At 34.8% G+C, this 22,898-nt stretch overlaps 4 protein-coding genes across 4 annotated transcripts; 2 read left to right on the top strand and 2 right to left on the bottom strand.

The window, feature by feature from the left end:
- Positions 1-1,128: 1,128 nt before the first annotated feature.
- LOC129950026 (probable DNA-directed RNA polymerases I and III subunit RPAC2) lies at positions 1,129-1,641 on the top strand. The gene is made up of 3 exons (XM_056061788.1): positions 1,129-1,192; positions 1,259-1,359; positions 1,420-1,641. Exons 1-3 carry the CDS (start codon positions 1,175-1,177, stop codon positions 1,616-1,618), a joined length of 318 nt encoding a protein of 105 aa, XP_055917763.1. The 5' UTR covers positions 1,129-1,174; the 3' UTR covers positions 1,619-1,641.
- LOC129950025 (dynactin subunit 6) lies at positions 1,591-2,482 on the bottom strand. The gene is made up of 3 exons (XM_056061787.1): positions 2,330-2,482; positions 1,825-2,272; positions 1,591-1,762 (listed from the first exon to the last, which is right to left on the bottom strand). The coding sequence occupies exons 1-3, from the start codon at positions 2,350-2,352 to the stop codon at positions 1,661-1,663; spliced, it is 573 nt and encodes a 190-aa protein (XP_055917762.1). The 5' UTR covers positions 2,353-2,482; the 3' UTR covers positions 1,591-1,660.
- Positions 2,483-3,811: 1,329 nt separating this feature from the next.
- On the top strand, positions 3,812-8,241 carry LOC129950245 (YEATS domain-containing protein 2). The gene is made up of 6 exons (XM_056062117.1): positions 3,812-4,940; positions 5,015-5,163; positions 5,508-7,159; positions 7,227-7,764; positions 7,830-7,938; positions 8,007-8,241. The coding sequence occupies exons 1-6, from the start codon at positions 4,075-4,077 to the stop codon at positions 8,134-8,136; spliced, it is 3,444 nt and encodes a 1,147-aa protein (XP_055918092.1). The 5' UTR covers positions 3,812-4,074; the 3' UTR covers positions 8,137-8,241.
- An 84-nt stretch (positions 8,242-8,325) lies between these two features.
- On the bottom strand, positions 8,326-21,018 carry LOC129950246 (angiotensin-converting enzyme-like). Its single transcript, XM_056062118.1, has 9 exons — positions 20,931-21,018; positions 10,737-11,022; positions 10,506-10,679; positions 10,096-10,436; positions 9,838-10,029; positions 9,667-9,776; positions 8,774-9,603; positions 8,570-8,719; positions 8,326-8,503 (listed from the first exon to the last, which is right to left on the bottom strand). The coding sequence occupies exons 1-9, from the start codon at positions 21,004-21,006 to the stop codon at positions 8,341-8,343; spliced, it is 2,322 nt and encodes a 773-aa protein (XP_055918093.1). The 5' UTR covers positions 21,007-21,018; the 3' UTR covers positions 8,326-8,340.
- Positions 21,019-22,898: the final 1,880 nt, after the last annotated feature.

Below are 22,898 nucleotides of genomic sequence, written 5' to 3'. Positions count from 1 at the left end.
ATCGTCAATAGCAATCAAGAATAGAATCGGTGACAATACATCACCCGTCTCGAATCTGGGGGACTTCATAGATTTTCTCGGCTCGACCATTATTGTTGATATGGCCGAGACAGTGTAGTCAATGTGTTTTGGCTCTTTAAACTCCATCTATGTACATCTGGTTCAGCTCGTAAAATTCACGATTTAATATTCACCTCTATTCGTCCTCTTCCCATTCAGGAGAAAATATCCTTTGAAGATATTAATTCCCCTCTTGTACTTATCGTCAACCATCCGGGCGGTGCCGGAGAATAGAACTTGTAAAATTAGAGTTTTGTATAACGAACACTTTCTCTATCGAGAAAGGAGTTTTCGGCCCATTTGGTTTACCGAATCGAAATATCAGCGATTCAGTAAGGTGATTCTTCGTTTAACTGTCAATAAGATGCAGTTCGTGGAATTTATGTCTGTCCTGAGGTAGGTAACGTTGAAATTGCTGTCTTTTTAAATTTGATTTCCCCAATTCGAAAATCCACTGAATCAAAAGCACATCTATGAGAAGAATCACACAAGTCAATTTTGTTCGGTTGTGAATGACCAGCTCAAGGTTTTGACTGTGTACTAGATATGGACTGCTAGAAGCCAACTGCATGTTGATGTCATCTATACCTTAACTCTACTAGTACTTCTGTAGATTCAGCTGTAATATGGAGAACCTTTTTAACTTGATTTTGGTATTTTGCCTATTTTGTCAAACTTTATAATAATAGATGTCCTTAGTTTCTTTGAAAAAAAGCTTATTGAGACAAAGAAAGAAGACGTGATGCCGTAAAAAATGAATTTATAATTTGTTCCACCAAACCTACAAAAAGGCAAGCATAGCTAAACCAGCGGAACTACCTTTTGGTGTATCAACAGAAAACAACTACAAAATTAAACAAGTACGAGATTGTTGTTTTTAAAACAGTTGAAAATTCAAATAGTTTTGCATATCCCATTCACATGAGTCAATTCGAATCCATTTTTACTCACTTGTGTTGAATAGTAATAAAATTGATTCTGGCAGCACTGGTTTTGATAAACACACGTGCTATCTGAAATGTTGAAGAAGTGAAATCGAAACATGTCAATTTTGACAAACAAAAAAAAACAACAACTGTCCTATCCTGTCACTCTGTCAGTCGATTCGAACAACATGGGTGTTTTAGCGGAGGTAAATTAATTTTATTTTAATACAAAATAACAAAGAATTTCATGATTTTATATTTCATATCAACAGCTAGCTGGTGATGAAAACAGCGGAGAAGGTGCTCGCACTTTTGTCTTCGAAGACGAAGGCCATACGCTAGGAAATTCACTCAAAACCATCATCAGTCGATAGTGAGTTTGTGAATATCACAAAACGCAATTGACCATTCTCATGTTTATACTTCTTTCTAGTCCCGATGTTGATTTCTGTGGCTACACCATACCCCATCCAACAGAAAATAAGCTCCACTTTCGTATTCAATCGCGGCAGAGTCGAGCAATTGATATATTGAAAAGAGGCTTAGAGGATCTTGACAAACTATGTGACTACACAATCGAAACCTTCGAAAAAGAAATTAAAGCTTTCAACGAAAATAAAGTTATGATTTAATTCATATTAAGAATGTGAAAAGACTGAATGTTTTTAAATAATTTAGATTTGAGCTCGGGCCTTCTTGGGATCGTAGTTAGCTTTCCGTAAGTGATGATAGTTTGGAAGGACCTTTCTCAAGAAGTCAATTTGTAATGTTTGAGACTAAGAACAAAGAAGATTAATTTTAATATTTTGTCCACTTAAGAATAGTTTGTATAACTTACTCCTTGCTTTTCAATAGCTTCCCTTTGTAGACAGTCTTTTGCATAGATCACAGTGTTTTCGGGGAGATCTTGCTTGCCCTGAACACTACAACCTGCCCCGATGATGCATCCGCTCGACACAGACACATAGGGCGAGACGAAACTCTTGCACTCGAAGACATTCTTTTCACCGATTTTGTAGGCCTCTACTCTGCATCCAACTTCGAAGACGTTATTCGGTCCGATTATTAGGACCGGAGTTTTGCCCTCTTCAAAAAGAGGGTGGTCACTGGGGATACGATGAACAATGGTAGAGTATTCTTCGACGATGCAGTTTTCGCCGAGAATAATTGGCCCAGATTCTGCAATTATGGTTGCACTTGGATGGATTGCACACCCACTGGATATGGTGATGTCACCTCTTAGTTGACTATCCTCGCACACAATCGACTTAGGATAAATTTTAATACTGCAAAGTGGGAAATGTGTTAAAACGATAGATGTTGGAAATATTTGGAAAACATACTCACTAATCTCCGTTCCTGGCATTTTAATAGGAAATTAATAAAATTTACAGAATTGTTTATGTCGTCGAAGGCGATTGATATTAAATGTAGAACAGTCTCGAGAAGAGATTTAAATGTCAAATGTTGTATAACAGTTTGGATGTGTTCAAAAACTATATACATTTCTAGATGGAAATTTGGATAAGAGCCAAGGAATTTAATTAAAATGTTCTTTTTGCTTTTGAAACATTTAAACATAACTTTAAACACAACGGGCCTAACCAATAATCAAAATTAAAGCTCACTTAAATACTTAACTGGGTTTTAAAACTTTGCCATACTAAAAAACATTTTAATAGTTAAATTAAACTTCATGGTTTGCACTGTCGTTTTCACAGCACACGCAACAAATACTTTTCAGGTCACAAGAGTTGACATTTGTTGTCTGCTTATTATTCGTGGCAATATTTTATAAAAAAGTAAGTCGAATAATACTTGTTTTAATATAGAATTGTGATTGTGTTCTAATAAATATTCATAATTTAAGAAATAGCTGAAAAACAAAATTTAAAACGTAGCAGATCGTTAAATTGGAATGAAAGAGCTACTGGTCGAAGCAGCAAGACCACTTGGGTATTTTATAGATTCTAAGCTAAATGGTGGCAAGTTATAAAAAGCCAAAGCTATAGGCTGGCAAAATTATGCTGTAATGTTTCAGGCAAGTGGCTTTGAATTGACGCTGAAATAAGTAAGGGACCGGTGGAGCCGCTACAAACAGGAAGTACGGACCAATTTAAGTCAAATTAATCGATCTCAGAGGGAGACTAGTGGTGGAAAGCCCCCAATTTGGATTTTGTTGAAGATACCACAGAATTTGATTACGATATAATATGGGTTGATGGTTATGATGACAAGTAGAATATTTTCTCGTTATTATTGTAATTGTTTTTAAATATTTGTTTTATTCCAAAGAAAACATACTATCCCCATCAAATCCACCAGAACCTGAATTTTACGGATAATTTATCTGCCAATGAACAAGAACTATGCCTTTTAATGAATTTAGCTTCATTTCCTTCACTGGAATTTCATTGGCAGATAGATTGTCTGAAAAATCGAACTGAATCATACCAAGAATCTTTAATATTTTTTTTAACAAACTGAAGTATTTTTGTATTTTGTGAAAAGTACATAAGTTTTATTTTAGCTCCCAAAGTTAAGAATAATCGCTACATTAAAATATTATCGATTTTTTATACAAAATTATCAATAATAAAAACTTTGTAAATTCGAAGGTTTGCATTCAAAATATAAAACTTGGCATCACTTAAGCTTTGTTTGACAACAAATTCTTTTAACACGTTTATTATTCGTGCTGTGTATAGTCGTCCTTCTTACACTCATCATAGAATTCCAAATTTTGATCTTCTTTCTCATACGAGAGAGTAGATTTTGACATTCCTAGAATGTCATCAAATCAAAAATAAAATTTCGATTGTCAATCCACAAACGGCAAATTTTAATTATTATGGTTTTTGTTGAAATTTTAATTGAATTTGCTGAAAAAATTATCTCAAACTATGCTCAAATGATGCACAATCAATTCACAAAACACATCTGCATAATAAAGTTTACTAAAAACCATCAATAACACAATTTCGAAGGAATATTCAAAACAAAAGCGCGCGCCAAGTTTCACAGACACGAAGAATAAAATAACATTGCCCAAAATATCCACGGGAAACCTCTTGCAGAGGCGTCAATCATGTCTGAAAAACGTAAGTTTGAGGAATATCATGACCCAGACTATCCCCAAAACAACACCGGCAAGAGAATACGCACCACCTCCTTGCAATCGTCCGAGGAGAGAAACGCCCGGATTAAGGAAATCATCAATAGGGAGTTTAACCGGGAAATCCAATTTAGGGAAGAGCAACTCGATGAAATCGATATGAAGATCTCCAAAGCCAAGGACATTCTCCACCAAATTCGGTACACCGTTGTCTCGGATTATTACAACAAGCAAAATTTACAATACACCGAGGCTGAGGCAGGAGCCCTACGAGGTGCATCATTATTCGATAACGAACCCGATGGCCCACAAGTACCACTCCATCCGGCGGTTAAGAAGATCGTTGGCAAAAAACCCAAGACCTACGATGAACTACTTCGCTCCCGACCGACTGTTCGTGAGGCGGCCAAAACCGCGAAAACATCAATTAAGGAAAAATCCCGCACAAAGAAAGAGGAAAAACGCATCCAACGAATGATCAAGCAACGTGGAATCGTAATCGACCATTCGAATCCCGAACAGAGTCTAGACATGGCCGCAATGATTGGCATAAAGGAACCTAATGGACCGATCAAAGTCCCCAGACATATTGAACCTATAAAAGTGGAAAAACCTGTACCGAAGCTTAACAGTGCCCGATTAAACAATCAGACAAAACATCTGATAGTTGTGGGGAACACATCGAAATATATTGGTGATGAGAAACCGTCGGACAATTCATCGCACAAATGGCTGGTGTACGTCCAGGCAAAGACTGGTATTCCTATTGAGAAGTTCGTTACGAAAGTTAGGTTCTTCCTGCATCCATCGTACAGACCTAATGATGTTGTGGATGTGGAGTAAGTCGAATAATAAAAGAAACTTTTAGCTATGAATTCTTATTTTTAATTCTTACCAAATTTTGTACTTTTAGTTCGCCTCCTTTTCAACTCGCTCGACGCGGTTGGGGGGAGTTTCCTGTGCGGTTGCAGTTATTTTTCGATCCCCAGATTGAACAGAAACCTGTGCAGTTGGTTCATAACTTGATCCTGGATAAGACTTTAAGTGGATTACAGACAATGGGTGAGTGATTTTTATATTTAAAAAAGTGTTGCTAAAAATACAATACCTGAAAAAACATGCCTGAAGCTAAAACTTTCAAAAGCAATTAGCAGTTTTTAAGGCACCGCCACAAAATGCAAAAACAAGACACACTTGTGGCATTAGTATTCTATTGGGAAACAGAATCCTAGAATCGTGTGCCAAGCAAGCTCTTTTCCCAAACAATACTTTGCTTTTTGTATTGGTTAATTTAGTAGTTTTTAGACAAAAACTGGAGCCTAAAAGTTTTTTTTTAAATTCCAATTTTCTTCTATTTAATAGAATTTAAAAACTATAAATTAATTTGATCTCCAATTCAATTTAAGGTGCGGAGACTCTGGTAGAAATTTGGCTGCGAACAGATTCTATTACTCCTCCACTATCACCACCAACAACATCATCGAGAAGCCCCTATCGCACAGAAACCATCACAAAATCGAAGCACCTACTATCGCCTTCGAAAACTGCAGAAATCATAAATCCCAAAGCTGAAATAGATGACAATCTCTTTGATTTCTTGGATAAAATTGAAAGTCCTGCGATATGTGCTGATATAGAAAAAATTCAACCAACTTTCATGGATTCTCCTCTAGCCGACACTCCAATATGTCGAAGACCTCTTGGTTTGCCTCCCGCTCGCAACATAACAGAATCAATAATGCAATTAAGTGAGGAACCAGCTCCATTACCAACACCAACCACAACAACACCTACAATACCTTCACAGATTTTGAAAAGTCCAAAAATGGAACCGGAAATCGTTCCCAAAATACTCCCTGTCATAGCTAAAGAAAACAACAAAATTCAACAACCTATAAAAACAGAACCAACAAAGGTTGTAAGTGTTCCTACGAAGAGTACAGCGACAGCTGAAAGCAAGCTAACAGCTCCAGCTACAAATCAAACCAATGGCAATAATCCGGTCATGGTTAATCCGAATATACTCCAAAAGAAACTTGTCCAGTTTATTGACAAAGAAGGCAATGTAAAGGTCATGCAAATGCTCATTGCATCGAAAAATTCAATGCCACCGTTCCAAACAACTGCGCAAAAGCCAATGACCAATGTCAATGGCCAACTCAAATTAGTCACAAAGAATGGAGATGCATCGCACTCTCAACAAATGCAAATTGTGAGAAGACTTCCCCCAAAACAAATAAATGAAATCGAAGCAAATGGGAATAAACATGTGATATCTCAGGAAAAAGAAGCAGCCTCAACTTCTCCAGCGCAAACTTCACCCAGACAAGCTTCTTCCACAGTTACTCATTCGGAGAATTTCGGTCCCAATCAGTTTGGATGTAAACCAATTTTCCGTCGCAATGGCCCGGCAAAGAATCAAGTAATTCACAAGGAAGGCAAGGTTTACATCATAGATCCCTTGCAGAACAAACTGAAGCAGGAGCAAAAGAAGCAGGTGTCGCTCCTCAAACCCCAAATCAGTCTACTCAAACCGATTACCCAAAATGACAATCTAGGAAATTGTATTCGCAACAATGCCAGCAATGTCTTCAAACACACGTCAATCGCAACGGATCACGACTACACCAATCGGCTGAATCCTAACCGCGCTCCAGCCAATACGGTCACAATTACCAAACCGGCACAACCACAAATATCACCTGCGTTCCGTCGTCCGAATACAATTACAGTTCGCAACATCCCCAATCCAGCGAACTTTATTCCTTCGCGGGTCCCAGAATTGAAAAAAGGAAACTTTATTCCCGTGAAAGTGAACCATAAACCAGTTATAGCTCTGATGAAAAAACAACGGAGAGAATATCGCAGAGAGTTGGAGCAACAGTTCAATAATACCGCTTTTGCAACTGTTCGCAGTGGAGTGGAGTTTCTTTTGCGACGACTGCCGATGGTCAATAGTCTGGCGTTGGAGAACGACTATCGGATGGCGTTTCCATTTATTATTGCAACGTGGGCTGATTTTCGCAAGACGATTCCAATTAAACTTAAAGCTTTAGAGGTAAGTTCAATGTTTAATATTTAAAACTTAAACTTAATTATTTCGAAAATGTTACCCTTTTTGTTAGTGGCTTCGGGCAAAGTTCATCTCAAGAAGCATAGCGCAACATCCAAAGCTCAAGACTGCAGATTTATGGACAACAAAAGAAATTGTAATCTTTGCTCGTCATCACGCCTATACCCCTGTGATAAACTCAATGGAAGTTCATAACCAGCAAGCTAAGGATGGCCAAATTGGGAATAAGTTGACAAAAACAGACCATAAAGACGCCAGCCTTACGGAATTGGTCAAACATGAAATTGAAAAAGAACAGATTCGCTACCAAACTGTGACACCTAATCATCGTATATGTGATTGGACTGAACGAGCTTGGAAGCGTGTTAACAGTCATTATAAGGAACACGACACAATAATTGACGTTGATAGCTTGGATGAGATTCACAATGAGATGGAATCAAAACGACACATTAAACAGTCTCCGTTGAAGACTCATCAAGGTAAATTGTGGCTTTCCATGGATGAAAAGCTTGAGAAAGAAGCTAACTTAGTGAGCGGAATGTGTCAAGACATTGGAATTCGTCTTCAGCCCGAGGAAATACATCGAGGTAAAGTTTTTGTTTTTACAGCAAACAAAACTAAAGTATTTATTTTAATATCATTTTTTTTTTAGATGTAATTCATCCAACGGCGCACACTCTTTTGTCAAAAACTCTTCGTTTGTTTATCCAGGACGTAGTTCGCCGTTCGATTGGCTTCAAAATGAAAAACAGTAAAGAAAGGTAACAGCGGATATTTCTAGTTAACAATTAAAACTCAAAACAAATGTCCTTTTTTTTGTGTATTTCAGAACATCAACTGAACTTAGTTTAGAACCAAATGATATTCGCAGTGCTCTCAACTCCAGGCCTGAGTTTGACTTCACAACAAATAAATACTTTGGTACAATTAAATCAAAGGATCTCCTCGAGATGGGATAGAGATAAATTTAAAAAATGTGTTAATTTAAAGAAAAAAGAATTAAAGTAAGCTCCGTTGGTGTATTTATTTTATACGAGTCAAGTGTAAATATATTTTAATAATTATTTTTATCTTCTTTTTTTAAATAATTATTATCAATGTTATAAGCAAATAGTATTTGTTTAATTAATAACAATGTTAATTTTGTTGTTTTATTCATTCTTTCACCATCCGACTGGGATTTCGTATTCTATTGCAATTTTTTCGAGCCATGTGAACAAAGGCTGATAGTACTCGATCAGCGGTTGAGCGGAGATTTCTCGACTGCCGGTCAAAATGTAAAGCACTTCTGTCCAATGAACTGATGAACCCAAGGAGAGGGCTTTTCTGTGGAAGAAATGGAATATTATTTATTATTTTTAGAACGGATTTTTATTTAAATAATTTATATACTTTAAAATATGACCGGCTCTTTTTGAGCCGTAAATATCACAGCGATGAAGTGGCATTGGGAGTTCTTGACCGGTGTTGAATTTTCCGAAAACTGTCTTCTCACAGAGTCCTTTGAAGATTTGTACTTGAAGAAAGCTTGAGAGAAAGTATCTGCAAACAAAATTAATGCTAATACTTCGAGATGGCACGGTTCTTACAACAAACCTCACGTATGGAGTATTATCTGCAACGTGATATTTAGAAGCTGCGTCAAAGAAATCCCGTCGATTTATCCAATCTGGTGCATGAATACCCTGCTCCTTCAAACTTAGCTCCCAAAAATAAGTATTTGCGTCTCGAATTGAGACATCTCCCCGAAATATTTTCCATCTCCATTGATCCAAAATATACTCAAAGGGGATGTGAGGAATCTTTTCCAGAGCCAAACGCAGCAGATGTGACAGATCAAACTCGTTGATAGACTTATCATGTAAATCCTTGAAATGCATATATGAATCCATTTTTGCATTTAATAAGTCGAAGTCAGGATATCGCCGATTGCCAAGTGTAAACAATTCGTCAGGTGATATTTGGGGCAAACTTTTAGCTACTGGAGCTTTAAGGAATTCCTTGGGTTCAGTGGTTTCATGAACTACTCGTATTTCTCTAGTCGAAAGCTTCTTTGATGGAGCTAAAAACTTGTCATCCAACAATCCTAGCCTGTTCAAATGTTGCGGACTCATGATACCCAAAAATATTGCATCACCAATGGCCTCGCCAAAAGCCGAATTTGTTGCATCTTGGAAGAGGGGTGGCTGATTCATAACATGCATATAATACTCAATGTGTCCCATTTCATGGACAATCACATAGAAATCGTTGAGTGTGGTTTCGGCACAAACTATCATTCGGTAATCGTCGGCAGTAAACATATTTCCAGCGCTTCCATGACACTTGGTGTTGTTATTAGCCTTTTCAAACTTGGAGTGATCCCAAAATTTCGTGGTCATCTGATTTCTGCCCATTGACGTGAAAAAGTCCTCAGCTCTTTTGACCTATCCATTTTAGAAAATAAATACCTTCAATGATTAAGAGAGAGATATAAGTGTTCTACTAACCATATCGTGAGTTGTCCAGTTTGAATTACGGACATTATCCTCGATGTAGACATCTGAAAAGGGCGATAATAGCTTATGATAGCTACTCCAATCTTGAGACCACATGTTGCCTATACAAAATCGAACTCATAGTTATGAAGAGTTTAATTAGCAGACCTACCTTCATTCTACCTAACAAGTGGGCAGGAATAGGACCGTTTATGTCAATGTCTTGATTTTTAAACTTTTTAAAGAGAACGTTTCTTAAGACCCCGTGAAGCAATTGGTAGTAGGGTTTTACTTTATGCCAAAGTTTTTGCGTGAAATTTTCCAGATCTGGAATTTCTAGCTCCTCACGCCAGCATTCTCCAATGTCATTGTAACCTTAAAGAAGCTATCGAGTTCAGAAAAAGAACACTTGTCATTCAAGACTCTTTCAATCTTTTGTACCGTTATTTTGTGCTCCAAGATTCATCAAATACACAGCATTCGGATATAAGTTCCCAATTTCTGATCCCATTGCCAATCTCCATGATTCCCAAGCCCATCGAGTGATCACATCTTGTGGCAAAGCACAATCCATCCTCTGAAGGGCTGAGAAGTTTCCTGCCATGATTTTCTCCAAGTCTCTTTCAATATCCAAACAGATTGGTTCGGATTTTCGAATTTGTTCATCGATTTCCAATTCCTTCGGATTATGCGATTTACCTTTGAGTCCTCGAAAAATGTAATAGTCATCGGCGTAGGTGAGATTCCCATCGAAATAATTGAGAGGGTTAAAGTCAATTCGCCTAAAATGATAAAATGATATTTAATCTTAAAAACGATTACAATTTGGACCGATTACTGTTTTAACATACAATTTAGGTTCAACTGGTCTCATATTCAACTTGACAAGTTCGTTTTCAGGAGTTCTAGTGTAGGTATAGTCCCAAAGTCTATTGAAGTTTATACAAACATCAAAACCTTTGGGAATACAAATTTCCGTTTCCGAGTAAATATTTTGTATTGCATTCAAAATCATTGATAGTTCTCTAGAAAATGAAAAGCTGCTAAAAGAGATGCACAACTAGATATTTTTTAAAACAAACCCTCCTTGGTATTCGGTGTATCTAGGCCCACGACAGAGAATCCAAATCATTCGTTTTTGGATGTCAGTTATGTTGTCAACGTTTATCTCCACTGCTTCCGTACATCTTTGGATTTGCCATTTGGAACGGTGTTTGCCTAATTGTGATGCTTCATCGTAAACCATAGAATTAGGATCGACTATTAGATCCCAAGCAAATGAAGATGATAGTTGGTTCAGAGCAAGGTATTCAACATTAACTTGCTGTAGCCATTCCGTGAATGAAGCGGTGCTGATTTTATTCAACTCTAAATTTAATTAAGTTAAAAAATTAAATAAATAATTAAAATAATAATTAAAACAATAAAACCCAGATAAATGCTTCACCCAGTTTTCATAGGCACTTATGTATTTATAATTTAGGTACTTACATATAAAAAATGGCTTAAGTTCAATTATGGTCATATTTAAAAAAAAAAAGTAATTATATATAACAAAGAATCATTTAGTCAATATTACATAAAAAATAGTCTCTAACTTTGTCAATGGAAGTATAGAAAATAAAATAAATACAAAAGTTACCTATAAGTGGAAATTTATATATATAAAACTTTTTTTTTTTAAATAAAATGTTATGTGCTTGAGCAATAGCCACTTATCCGGGCTTTATTGTAATTTTAAAAATTATTTGTTGGTTAAATTTAACTAGTTTTGTACCTTTATTGATACAAAATTATTCACAAAATAGTGCAGGTCTCAAAGTGCTAAAATATGAATGTATCCACAGCTTTTCATACAAGTTTCGGAACAAAAACGGAAAACATCTTTAGAAGAAAAAGCCATTTTCTTTTTCTAATAATTTTAAAAATTAAACCTTCGAAAATTACAACATAGCAGAATTTTGGTGGAGAGTTTCGTTCATTAGTCCTTAATTCTCAATAAAAAGTCGTTTTCCAAACAAAAGAGGGGTGTAATAGGGGCTGAAGATAAAGTAATTTTTTTTAGCAAACTACTCGAAAACTAAAGGTTTTTTGAAAAATAAACCTGTAGTTTCCACTGCACACGCAGTGGAAACGATTCAAATGTTGCTGATATTATGTATACGAAATTATTATTGATCCTCTTTAATAGTCAAAAAAGTCCTTTTTATGCTTCGTTATAAAATAAACCATTTTTTGTGTGGGTATTTTTATAAAGATGACAAAAACGCCCAAATGTTTCCCAGATAGTCCTTGAAAATTGTTGATTTTTCTCGAATCCTCTTAGACCCCATCGTCAAATTCTGATTCTGATCTGATTTTAAAAGGACCATTGGAGAAGTCTAACTTTTCTAACAAAAGAAATCGGTGATCTATGGGACCAATTTGTATGGGAATTTTACTTGCAGATATCTGATATACTAAGGATATTAACTATGGGGTCTGGTCAAAACGGCATAAGTCTATTTTTTGTGAAATTAGAGTTAAGTATACAGAACTGTACAAAAAAAAATCTACTTTCGTTTAAAAAGATATTCGATGGTAATCGCACTTACATACATTTCTTATTTAAAATTGTGTTTGGTAAAAACGGCTTAGCTTCACTTATATTGTTTTAACCAAACAAACAAACCACACAAACACGCTTTCATCGAAAAAAAAAAAAATATGCTAACTCCGAAATATACCATCCTTATGATTGGTTTCAGCTTCTGAAATCATGTGTGAAAAAGCAAGAATTCTTGGTTCATGAATTGAAGCCGAAAGAAGTTTGGAACTTTATATTTTATTTTACTTTTTTATTCTTTTTGTTTTTTTTTTGTTTTTGCTATTATTTTTTTTGCTGTGAAATAAATTTGTTTGTTTAAAAAGTATCTAGGTAGGTAGGTAGAAATGGCGATCTCAAGGCAACCTAGCCTGAGATTAAATTAGCGCTGTAGTGCGCCGTTTTGATACCAAAAACTCGTTTGAAATTTGATTGAAAGGGATAGATTGATAGAGAAGCTTCATAGCGATTATTAGAGCCATTTTGTCGCATTGAGAAAAACGATTAGGTCTCTAATCTTTGTCTCAGATAGCTCATCAAGTTCTTGAAAGAATGCTTTTCCAAAGTATTTCGTTCTAGTGTTTGCCAAAACAGGACATTTGCAGAAGAAATGGATTATTGTTTCACTTTCTCTTTGGTCACTACAGCTACGGCAAAAGGTGTTGTAAGAGATAACCAACTTCTCTGCATGAACTCCTATAGTCCAATGTCCGTTACAAACTGCAACAATCCTGGCTATGTCTTTCCTTGGCCTGCATAGAAGATCGTTTGTACGGGTTTTGTTATAGGTGGGCCATATCTTCCTAAATATAATGCAGCTGAGTAAATTGCTCCACCTTCGGTTTGATTGAGTTTGGTAGATAGAAAAGATTTTACCCTTCATAGCACCAAGAGGAATGTTAACCATTTCCGCAAGTGAGCTATGAAGGGCCGATCCTTGCCTGGCTAGCTCGTCAGCCCGGAACCCAGATCAGGGTGACACCGAGGTTAATATTCAGGCTCGCAAGCTCATCGCGACATTGCTGGACCAATTTAGATGAGAATATGGCCGAGTTAATGGCTTTGACAGCTGCCTGACTGTCTGTAAAGATAGCCACATGCCTCCCTTATTGCCAGCAGTTCAGCCTGAAAAACGCTAGCAAAGTCAGGAAGCCTAAAGGATTTGGCTACATTTAGGGACTCAAAAAAGATACCAGAACCAACTCCGCACTCCATCTTTAAGCCGTCAGTAAAGATGGTTTTGTCGAGACCTATCGACACGATGTCATCCTCCCAATCTTCTCTCGATGGGACAATAACCTTAAAACCCTTACTAAGGTATCTAAAAGTATCTAAGTCCTACAAAATTTATTTCAATACAAGAAATTATCTCCACCAATTTAAAATGAAATGAACAATCCGCTTGGTCAAAACAACATATCTCCCTTAAAACATATGTACAAACATAGATTTGAAACAAAAACATTATATTCGTATAAACATCATCGTTTTTAAATATATTGCATCAAAATATTTCTAAAATAAGCACAACGGGATTTAGAAACAAAAATTCAACTTTTAAACGCATTTTTCTCAAAACTAAGATTTTGGACTGTTAATAAATCTGAAGTTAAGCAGAAAAAATTATCATTTCTTGGAAATTGAGAAAATCTTTAACATCGAGAGTTAAGCAAAAAAACTACTTAAGCTAATTTAGTTAAGAAGAAAACTTCATTTTTAATTGGTGTTTAAATAATAATAAAAAACTGAATAAACCCTTAAATTATGATCTTATTTCCAAAGAAAAATCGAATGGGGGTAAGTTAATTTCGTCTAATAGAAGTTAACTCTTTTGGAAGTTGTATCCTAGTAACATTATCACATTCACACTTTAACATTTTACATCCACTGTGTTTTGAATACGTATCCCTACTTCCCAGTCATAAAAAAATTTTAACTCCAAAATTCAAAATACCGTTTTTAACCCCATCAAGACAATCTATCAAGGTAAAATACGGTTGGCGTATACGCACTATTTTTTTGCCAGTACGCTTTGTTTAAATTATAGTATATAGTTTGTTTTCTGAAGAACATCCTTGGTTTTCTCAATTTTTAAATAGATAGATAGCTTTATTCTAAATTAATTCATTTCCAAATGTTTTGCTATTATTCAAATTCAAATCACTATAATTGTTTATTCTAAATTTGTACCATCGAAGTACTTCATTTACGTCAGAAGCAGAACGCCGCAAAACTTCTGGAGAACATTTTCATTTGTTCAATCAAGTAATTTTCGTATGGACGCAAGAATAGGTACACGTCGTTTATGGTTGATACCTATTTATATTTTGTTTTACGATTAAACTTTTTCATCTCTCTTACCGACTGACCGACCGACCGAACGGACCGCGGAAATACATACTACCACGGCTACCGCAGTACATACGCCACCGAACGCTGATGTTTTTTCTTCGATCATCCGAATGAAATCCCTCAAGTTACACGCTTTAATTTGAATACGAAAACATTTTCTGCGGTGCTTTATGGCAGCAGGCAGCGTGTATTGAATACTTTAGTTTTCGATTTGAAATCAGAGCGCGAACATTGTCTTCCCGAGATAGTACAAGTATATAAAATTAATCTGTGATCGATTTTGGTGCTTCAGATTCAGATACAGATTTAGAGGATTATCAGTTTCGAAAGATGTGGTTTTTTACTTTGCGGGGATTATGTCTAATTTTGGCGTTTGGATTTCTGGTATGTTTTCATGGCAGCTCCAACGGCGGCAGCGTCAACGCTTTGGATGACGAACCTGTTGTACCATTGAGTGAACCCGAAGAGCCAAAACAACGCATTGCAGCTATCAAGATTCGCGTCATTACCAACGACAGAGAACTGTGCGCCAAGCAGTCACGCTATCGCCCACATTTCCCAAGGTGTCAAGACTACTGCGAGAAACTAGGCCACTGGATGGGCATGTGCAGGAAGAAGAGTTTCTGTTACTGCTACCGATAAAAGATAATATTGTTTATTTATTTTTGTTTTATTTTTACATTTTATTTTTATATTATAGTCGGTGGTAATGCAGTATTTTTACGGTCCGTTTTAATTATAGTTTTTTTTTTAATATGTTGCTTACAAATAATAATTTAAATGTAAGACTTACAAAACAATAATTGGAGAACAAATTCTCGCACTTATGATTTTAATGCTCTTGACCTTTTTATTGATATAATGTATTATTTGATAAGATGAAGATGATGAGCTTTATTGAAGTTCAAAATAAAATTGATACGAACAACGAAAATGGGAATTTTGTGTTATGTTTTTTAATTGGAATGTGAATTGAGAGAAAAAACTAAAAATAGAATAAAGGTTAAGGAAATGAAGCTTTTATAAAAAGTAGCATACGATTTTTTTTAAATAAGTTGAAAACATTTTAATACTTTTTTTGGTATGGTCCATTTTTTTTAGACGCCAAATAAAGTTAATACGGAAACAAATATTGTCAGTTAAGCCGAGTTGATGAGGTCATATAAAAAGGAACTTAAAGCAAGTAGTGTATTTTCACGCAAAACTAAACTGTAGCATCAAATCGACTTCCCCGATTATGCTTTCAATTTTCCTCAAACAAGCGAAAAGATTTATATTGGAGCCGTAACACTTATCAACAAGGTAATGTAGTTTTTGACTGCTCAAGTTCGAATGCGAGTTTAAAATCAATCTATCAAGTCAGGTTTTTGAGATACAACCTCTTTTTATTCGAAACAAAAACTAATGTAGGCTTTTTATCAGGTTTTTTTTTTTTTTTCAATAAAATACCCGATGATTGTCCAAATTTATAATCCCTTATATTCAATATCTTACCTATTTAAAAAAAATCCTCAATTGTTGTAAGTCTCCACCGGCCATACATCAATCTTAAAAAACGCCGAAGTATTTAACCTTAAACTTTTCTTAACAGAAAAACGAAAAACGGTATCAATTTTTAATCTTATTACAAATTTTTGAAGTCCAAATGTTATAACATCAAGTTTTTGAAATAAATATATTTTTGAAAAAATATAAAAATAATTGTAAAAAGGGTATTTGTTAAGATTCGTAATCAGTACTAAAAATTAACTAATAAACAAATTATTCAAGATCATATAAAGAAATTACATTCAAGGTTTTTCAAAAGTTCAGATAGAGTCAAATGAATATTGATAAGTCTCTCATCATTTTTGAGAAATTACAAAAACTAAGCGAGATATTAAAAAGATCCAAACTGTACCATTAATCATACAATTTATTGTTAAGTGATATGTTGAGTGTTATTTACTTTTCCTTAAAAATGACCGTTTTTGGTTGTCTTTAGTATTTTAAGGATATCATATTTTAAAAACCGGATGTGGTAGAAAAATTTAAAGGTGATATTCGAATTCAGGACATGTGCACAAAAAAACGTAATTTTTTCATCCAGTGTAACTTATGGCATTGTTTTTGTAGATTTATTTTACAGGTATTTTTCAAGGTGATAAATCTAAATTCTGTATGAACACAAATTCGAAATGATACTGTTCGTGTGTTCAGTGGTATGACCCTTTCGTAATTTAGCATTTATTTGGCAATTTGGAATTTGTCTTCAATGAAGGATCACAACTAAACACTTTTTAATTCTTGTGTTTCAGCAGATTATTTGAATTGAATTTACTGTTTTGCATCACAGGGTCGGATCGGTTCTCGTCACTGCTAAGGCATAACACTAGGAGTGAAGACTGGACAATTCAGAGTAGATAATTGTAATATTCGTGGGCTAAGGGCACATTTTTTGTTGGCATACCGCCATACTGTTTCATACAGGCCAGCTGTTTTGGCACTAACTGAAACCCAAGTAGTTGAGGATTCTGATTATGCTGAATTTTTTATTCATAGGTATAGCTTGGTGCCTTTATTCTTTTCCCACCATGGCCTCGCCATATACATTAGGAATGATGTTGCTTATTAGCTCTTACCACAATATAGTCTTTGCACCAATTTTTTTTAATTATATGTGGTTTAAATTCTCCGTGAATAAGGAAATTATTCACTACTGCTTCCTTTATCGAAGCCCAAATTTAGACAGAGTATCAACTTCTCGTGAATTTGATGTTTTGTCTGATTCCATCCAAAGAATTGTTTCGTCCTATCCTCACACTGAAATCGTTGTTACGGGCGATTTCAATGTACACAATTCTTCATGACTTCAACATTTAGGCCAGACAACACCCGATGGAGAGTAAGCGGAAATCTTCGCTGAGTTGAACCACCTAACTTAGCTTGTCAACGAGCCCACCCGAATATCGGACGTTGAAGGTCGAGCAGAAAACACTCTTGACTTGTTTTAACTCTGACCCTGATAAGTACACTGTTAGTGTTCCATCTCCTCTAGGCACATCTGACCATTGTGTTATATCAGCAAATATCTCGTGTAAAAACTCTCCAGTTAAAGAAAAAGCTCCTAAGAGAACCGTATGGCAATACGAGAACGCCAACTGGGACGGTCTCAATAATTACTTCAGGATCTTTAACTGGTCACTATGCTTCTTCGATAGTGACGTTGACACCAGCGCTGATATGATCACAAGTTTAATTCTCTTGGGAATGAGAAATTTTATACCAAACAGGGTTAAAAGTATCAGACCCAATTAAAACGCTTCGTTTGATGCGAGCTGTAAAGAGGTTATTAGGGCCAAAGAGGTTAGTTTCCGTTGCTATAAAGCCAACCGTACTGAGGAAAGCCGAAAAATTCAAACAAGCCAGGAAGGCATGCAACGCCCATAGTCGATGGACCAAATTTTTACATGACCAAAATTTAGGGCAAAAAATACTGCAATGTCCCAAAGACAGTACAAATTTTTGGTCATTTGTAAAAACACATGAGGAATTCTTCCTCTTCTTCGGTTCCTACGCTCTTTGTCAATGACACTCCTTTTGTTAGCTCTTTAGAGAAAGCTAATCTCTTTGCTAGGCAGTTCGCCGCCAATTCTACGCTGCCAGTGAGTGTTATGACTCCGCCTTTACTTGAGCGAGTTAGTGATTCTATGGGACTAATCTTTTTTCGCACTCGTACTGCACTGCGTAAGTTTTTTCATCTGTCCTGCTCCCTAGGTCTCGTTCCGAGCGGATGGAAAAGGGCGTTTGTCCAGCCTATTCCCAAAAAAGGCGAATCTTCCTCACCCTCTAACTACAGACCGATTGCACTTACGCTGATAAATTATCAGCTGAAGAAATATCTTGAAGATCGAAAGCTTCTTAATGACCGGCAATACGGCTTTCGTAGCAATATAGGTGCACTGGTGATCTCAAGGTACGCGATGTCGCCAAAAATGCCGCAATGTGTTTGGGTTTTCTTAGGCGGTGCAAGTAATATTTCACCCCTTCTGATCTGGCTGTTATCTACAAGACTTACATACGTCTAAAGCTTGAGTATAACTACAATCTCTGGGCTGGTGCTCCTGCAACTTACTTAAGCCTCTTGGATAGTATTGAACGTAGAGCATTAAAATTGATAGATGATAATATCATCAAAAGTTCATTTACTTGGCTTGAACATCGTCGTAAGGTCTCTTGTCAGACCCTTTTTTACCGTTATTTTAACGGTTTATGCTCTACTGAAGTAGCCAGCCAGTTGCATTCCTCCCCTTAAACAGTTCAACCGTAATACTCGCGCTTCGAGCAATGCTCATCAGTATACCCTCGAGCCCAACTTCGAACGTACTGTCAAAAAAAGAGATTCGTTCTTTAGCCGTACTACGCGAATTTGGTATGCCTAACCACACTCTGTCTTTTCTAAATAGTAATATCCCCTTGAGTGTGTGTTTATTATAAAAAAAAATACCCTGCTGTAATAGTTTTTAATGTAACGACCTCAAGCTTTACTATTCCAAAATAACTGGCAGCTTTCCATATCATATTCATAACCACCTTCTTTACGACTGTGATGAAGCCTTTAACCCTTTTTAATTTTTTTAAATTGTGAAAATAAAATTTTTAAGCATCGCCCTGATCGAAAATAAATTGTTTTTCGTCTGAAAAAAACGCGTGATACCCATGTTTTTCCAGCTTACTGAAGTCTTGAAAACACTCATCCCATGACTTTCCATTTTTGATCAAGTGGCGCGCTTTTTTTCTTAAGTTTCAATTGTTTTAAATGGCTTGAATTTTCTGTAATATTTCAAATTATTGAGCGACTTGGGTCAACTTCCACTTTTCTTTTTGTTTTTCTAACAGAATCAAAAGAATTTTATGTAGGTTAGAGTAACTACATACATACACATAGTCTAAAAAGTCTCCGTACAGCAGTTTTTTTTCTCGATTCTGAGATATGTAAGTATATTAAAAACAAGAATTTTAAAAATCACAATTTTTTAAAATTTGGTAAAAAGGTGAAGGTGGAAACTATATTGTTTTCACTGTTATCACTTTGGTTACATTTATTCCTAGTACTTTTTTTTTTCAAAAAAACACTAAATTTAGGCTGCTGTACGAAGACTTTTTGGACCAAGCGTCTTTTAATTATTGATTCAAACTATCCAGCACTTAAAAACACATAAACAACTATGAAATTGTCTTTGTACCTATTGACTTGACCAAAACGACAGTGGAAAAAAATTTAAAAGTATTTTCAACATATTTGTATGAATTCAGTTATGTATGTGTATTATTATGTGAGTGCTTCTGAATTCAAAAATCTCGGAACAAATTTGTCCTCTCTTCAGAATTGTCATTTTTTGCCAAATTAACGCTTCCAAAATAGTCCACACATTCTTTCGGTTCAGGAGTTGCCAAATAAAAACGGAAATGCTAGGGTTGTTTTTCTCCATTTCCTTCGTTTGACAAAAGTTCTGTTGAATCCCGTTAAGATGTGAATTTTTGCTTTAAAAATAGTTTGTTTAAAGTTTTTAACAAAAGTATCAGATCTACTGGTTCAATTGTGATTCAATTGATATCGGATGATTATCTTAATCTATAAATTAACGTTTCAAACTAAGTGTTGCATTGTCAAAACACTCCTGATGTCATCGGAGAAACATTGATGAAAACGACCCGTACCAATTTTGTCACTTTTACTATGTCATAAATTTCAACTTTCATCTTGAATGAAGTCAATCAAGAATGATTAAAATGTCTAAAAGTGTGTTGTGGTTTTATTTTTTTTTTCTTTATTAAATTTAAAAAAATTAATAAATTGGGTTTATAGTCCAAACATGCAACTCGATCGAAGGACCAATGATTGAGCTTGAATTAGGTTGAAGTTTTAAATTATAAAGCGAAATTTACACTTCGCAGAAGAAAACACTGTAAAAATATTATTTTAATCATATAATCACTTTAAAAACTAGAAAATCAAAAAATGTAATGGTTCAAATTTGCACAGTTTATAAGAAAAAAAAAAACCTTTTAAAGGAACACAAATCTATAAGTTTTCCGGGTTAATTTTGAAAGTTTTTTTATTTATAATCAATTTCCGAAGTTATGGATACAAAATTTAACGCCAACAAATTTTTAATGTGGTATGAATTGAATCGAAATTAAGATGCAACTGGGGTGATGCAGACTGTTTTACATTTTTGAAAATTTAAAATATGGTATTTTACATATTTACAGTATATTTTATAGAAATCACGGTCGCTCTTTTGTAATCCACAATGAATTTTTTTTTCAATTTTCCAATATTTGCAAAAAGAATCACCTTTGAAATCAGTTGCAAAGCAACTTTTCCACAATAAAATGCAATAACATAGGTAAATCACTAAATGCTTTGTCATTCCTTCCGCCGAACTTATTCACTTTTGTCGTCTATTTCAAATCCAACTGAAATAAGTTTGATCTTCATTTCGGTTTATATAACATCACATCCTGTGTCATCCTTTCAGTTTTATATCGTTAAGCTTCAAATGTTGAAAGATAACAAAAGCAACAAGTTTAAAACATGCGCTTTGGGTACAAAGTTCCAAAAATAAAATTACATACACACGCATAAAAAGAAGAGAAGATTTTAAAGTTCTGTTAAATTTAATAGTTTAACTTCACTTATACATGTTTACTCACTTAATGGGCACCTTGGGTGTTAGAAAAAGTAACTTTATTTTAAAGAAGTTAACACTTAACTTCCTTTCTTCAAAACATTTAAAAAACAATGCAACAAAACATGTTGGTTTCTTTTTTTTTGCAAATCCGAAACGGATTGAACTCAATTTGTTTGCATTAAGGAATAAACATTTCATTTCCATCAAAGCCTTCAGGATAATTCATCAAAGATGTATAAAGCTCAAGACATTCATTTGTCCTTTTGCTCTACTCGGTGGCTGGTGCTATTCAGTTCAGTGAGTGTATTCTATAAGATACTTTATTTTAATTTCCTTATAAAAGTATCTATCTAGTAGCTAGGTATTGTGCTTGTGGCAGTTTTGTTCATTTCATTTTGTTCAATCTTTGGAAAACAATTTATCAACACCTTAAGGGTAAGATTTGTAATAATAATAGGACGCGACAAGTGGAAATTTATTCAAAGCTATTTTTAATAATTAGGGTTTAAATATAGAGGCCTTTGAGAGTGAGATATTAACATTACATGTACTGAGAATAAAAATGCGATGTTATTGTAATATTGCATTATTTATAGAATGAGGGTTAAGCCATCAAGGACGGTTTTTCTGGTTAAAGATTTTCAATTCTAAGTTAAGTATAAATTGAAGATTAAGTGAAAGTTTATAATGAATGAAAAGATTTAGATATGGTTTACTCTAATGTTGTGCATAAGCTTATATAAAGGATATAGATAATTTAACCAAACATAATAAATGTAGAAAACTGCTGCCAGAAAACTTTCACGCCTCCTGATCTAGTTGTAATATACAAACCTTATGTTATTCTAAAACTCTCATATATGTGGGCAGGTGTTCATAGAACTTTCACCAAAACTTCAATTAAATAAATTAACACTTTTTTTTTATTGTTGTGCAAATAAAATAAATTAACATTTTTTTATTGTTGTATTGTTATTTATTTATTGAATAAAATTTAAAACTAAATTTTTAAATTACTTATTTAAGGCATCAGGGTAACCATACCATGCGATGCTGTTTTTAATTTACTTAGGTTTAAGGAAATTTACATTTTATATTATTTATAATTGAAAAGATAACAATTATAGCAACTAATCTAATTAAATTTCATCAAACTTCTGGTGAGCAGATATGGCAGCTTTATTTCGACAGATAGTTTTGACATTTGATGGATCAAAGATTTTTGCCAGAGTCTTAACTAGTACGTCTGTTTCAGTATCTGTTTGACGAGAAACAGGACACTCGATAACCCGCAGTGTCCGGGTTATCAAGCTAAAGTGATGTTTGTGTTGTAGTACAAGCAGTTTCTTAAAGTTTGGAGAGATGGACATTTGTTATTAACGTTGCTTAGCCGGTTGAGTATACCAAGATTGTCGGTTGTATTGTTTTTATTTTATTTGTATAAAAGATTTGAAATTCCTTAAAGATCAAACTACATTGAGGTTTATATTTATTATTATAAAATTTAAAACAATTCTTTTGGAAAAAGGACTTTTTGACTAGTACCCACCGATATTTTCAGATACCGTCCTGTTCGAAATAGGACCTGGCCATTTGTTTATTTTAGTATCCAATCCACGAACTTATATTTA

The sequence above is a fragment of the Eupeodes corollae genome, chromosome 3 (genome assembly GCF_945859685.1).
Source record: "Eupeodes corollae chromosome 3, idEupCoro1.1, whole genome shotgun sequence".
Lineage (NCBI taxonomy): Eukaryota > Metazoa > Arthropoda > Insecta > Diptera > Syrphidae > Eupeodes > Eupeodes corollae.
The sequence above is the reverse complement of the archived record's forward strand: the minus strand, read 5'-3'. Positions and strand labels throughout refer to the sequence as shown.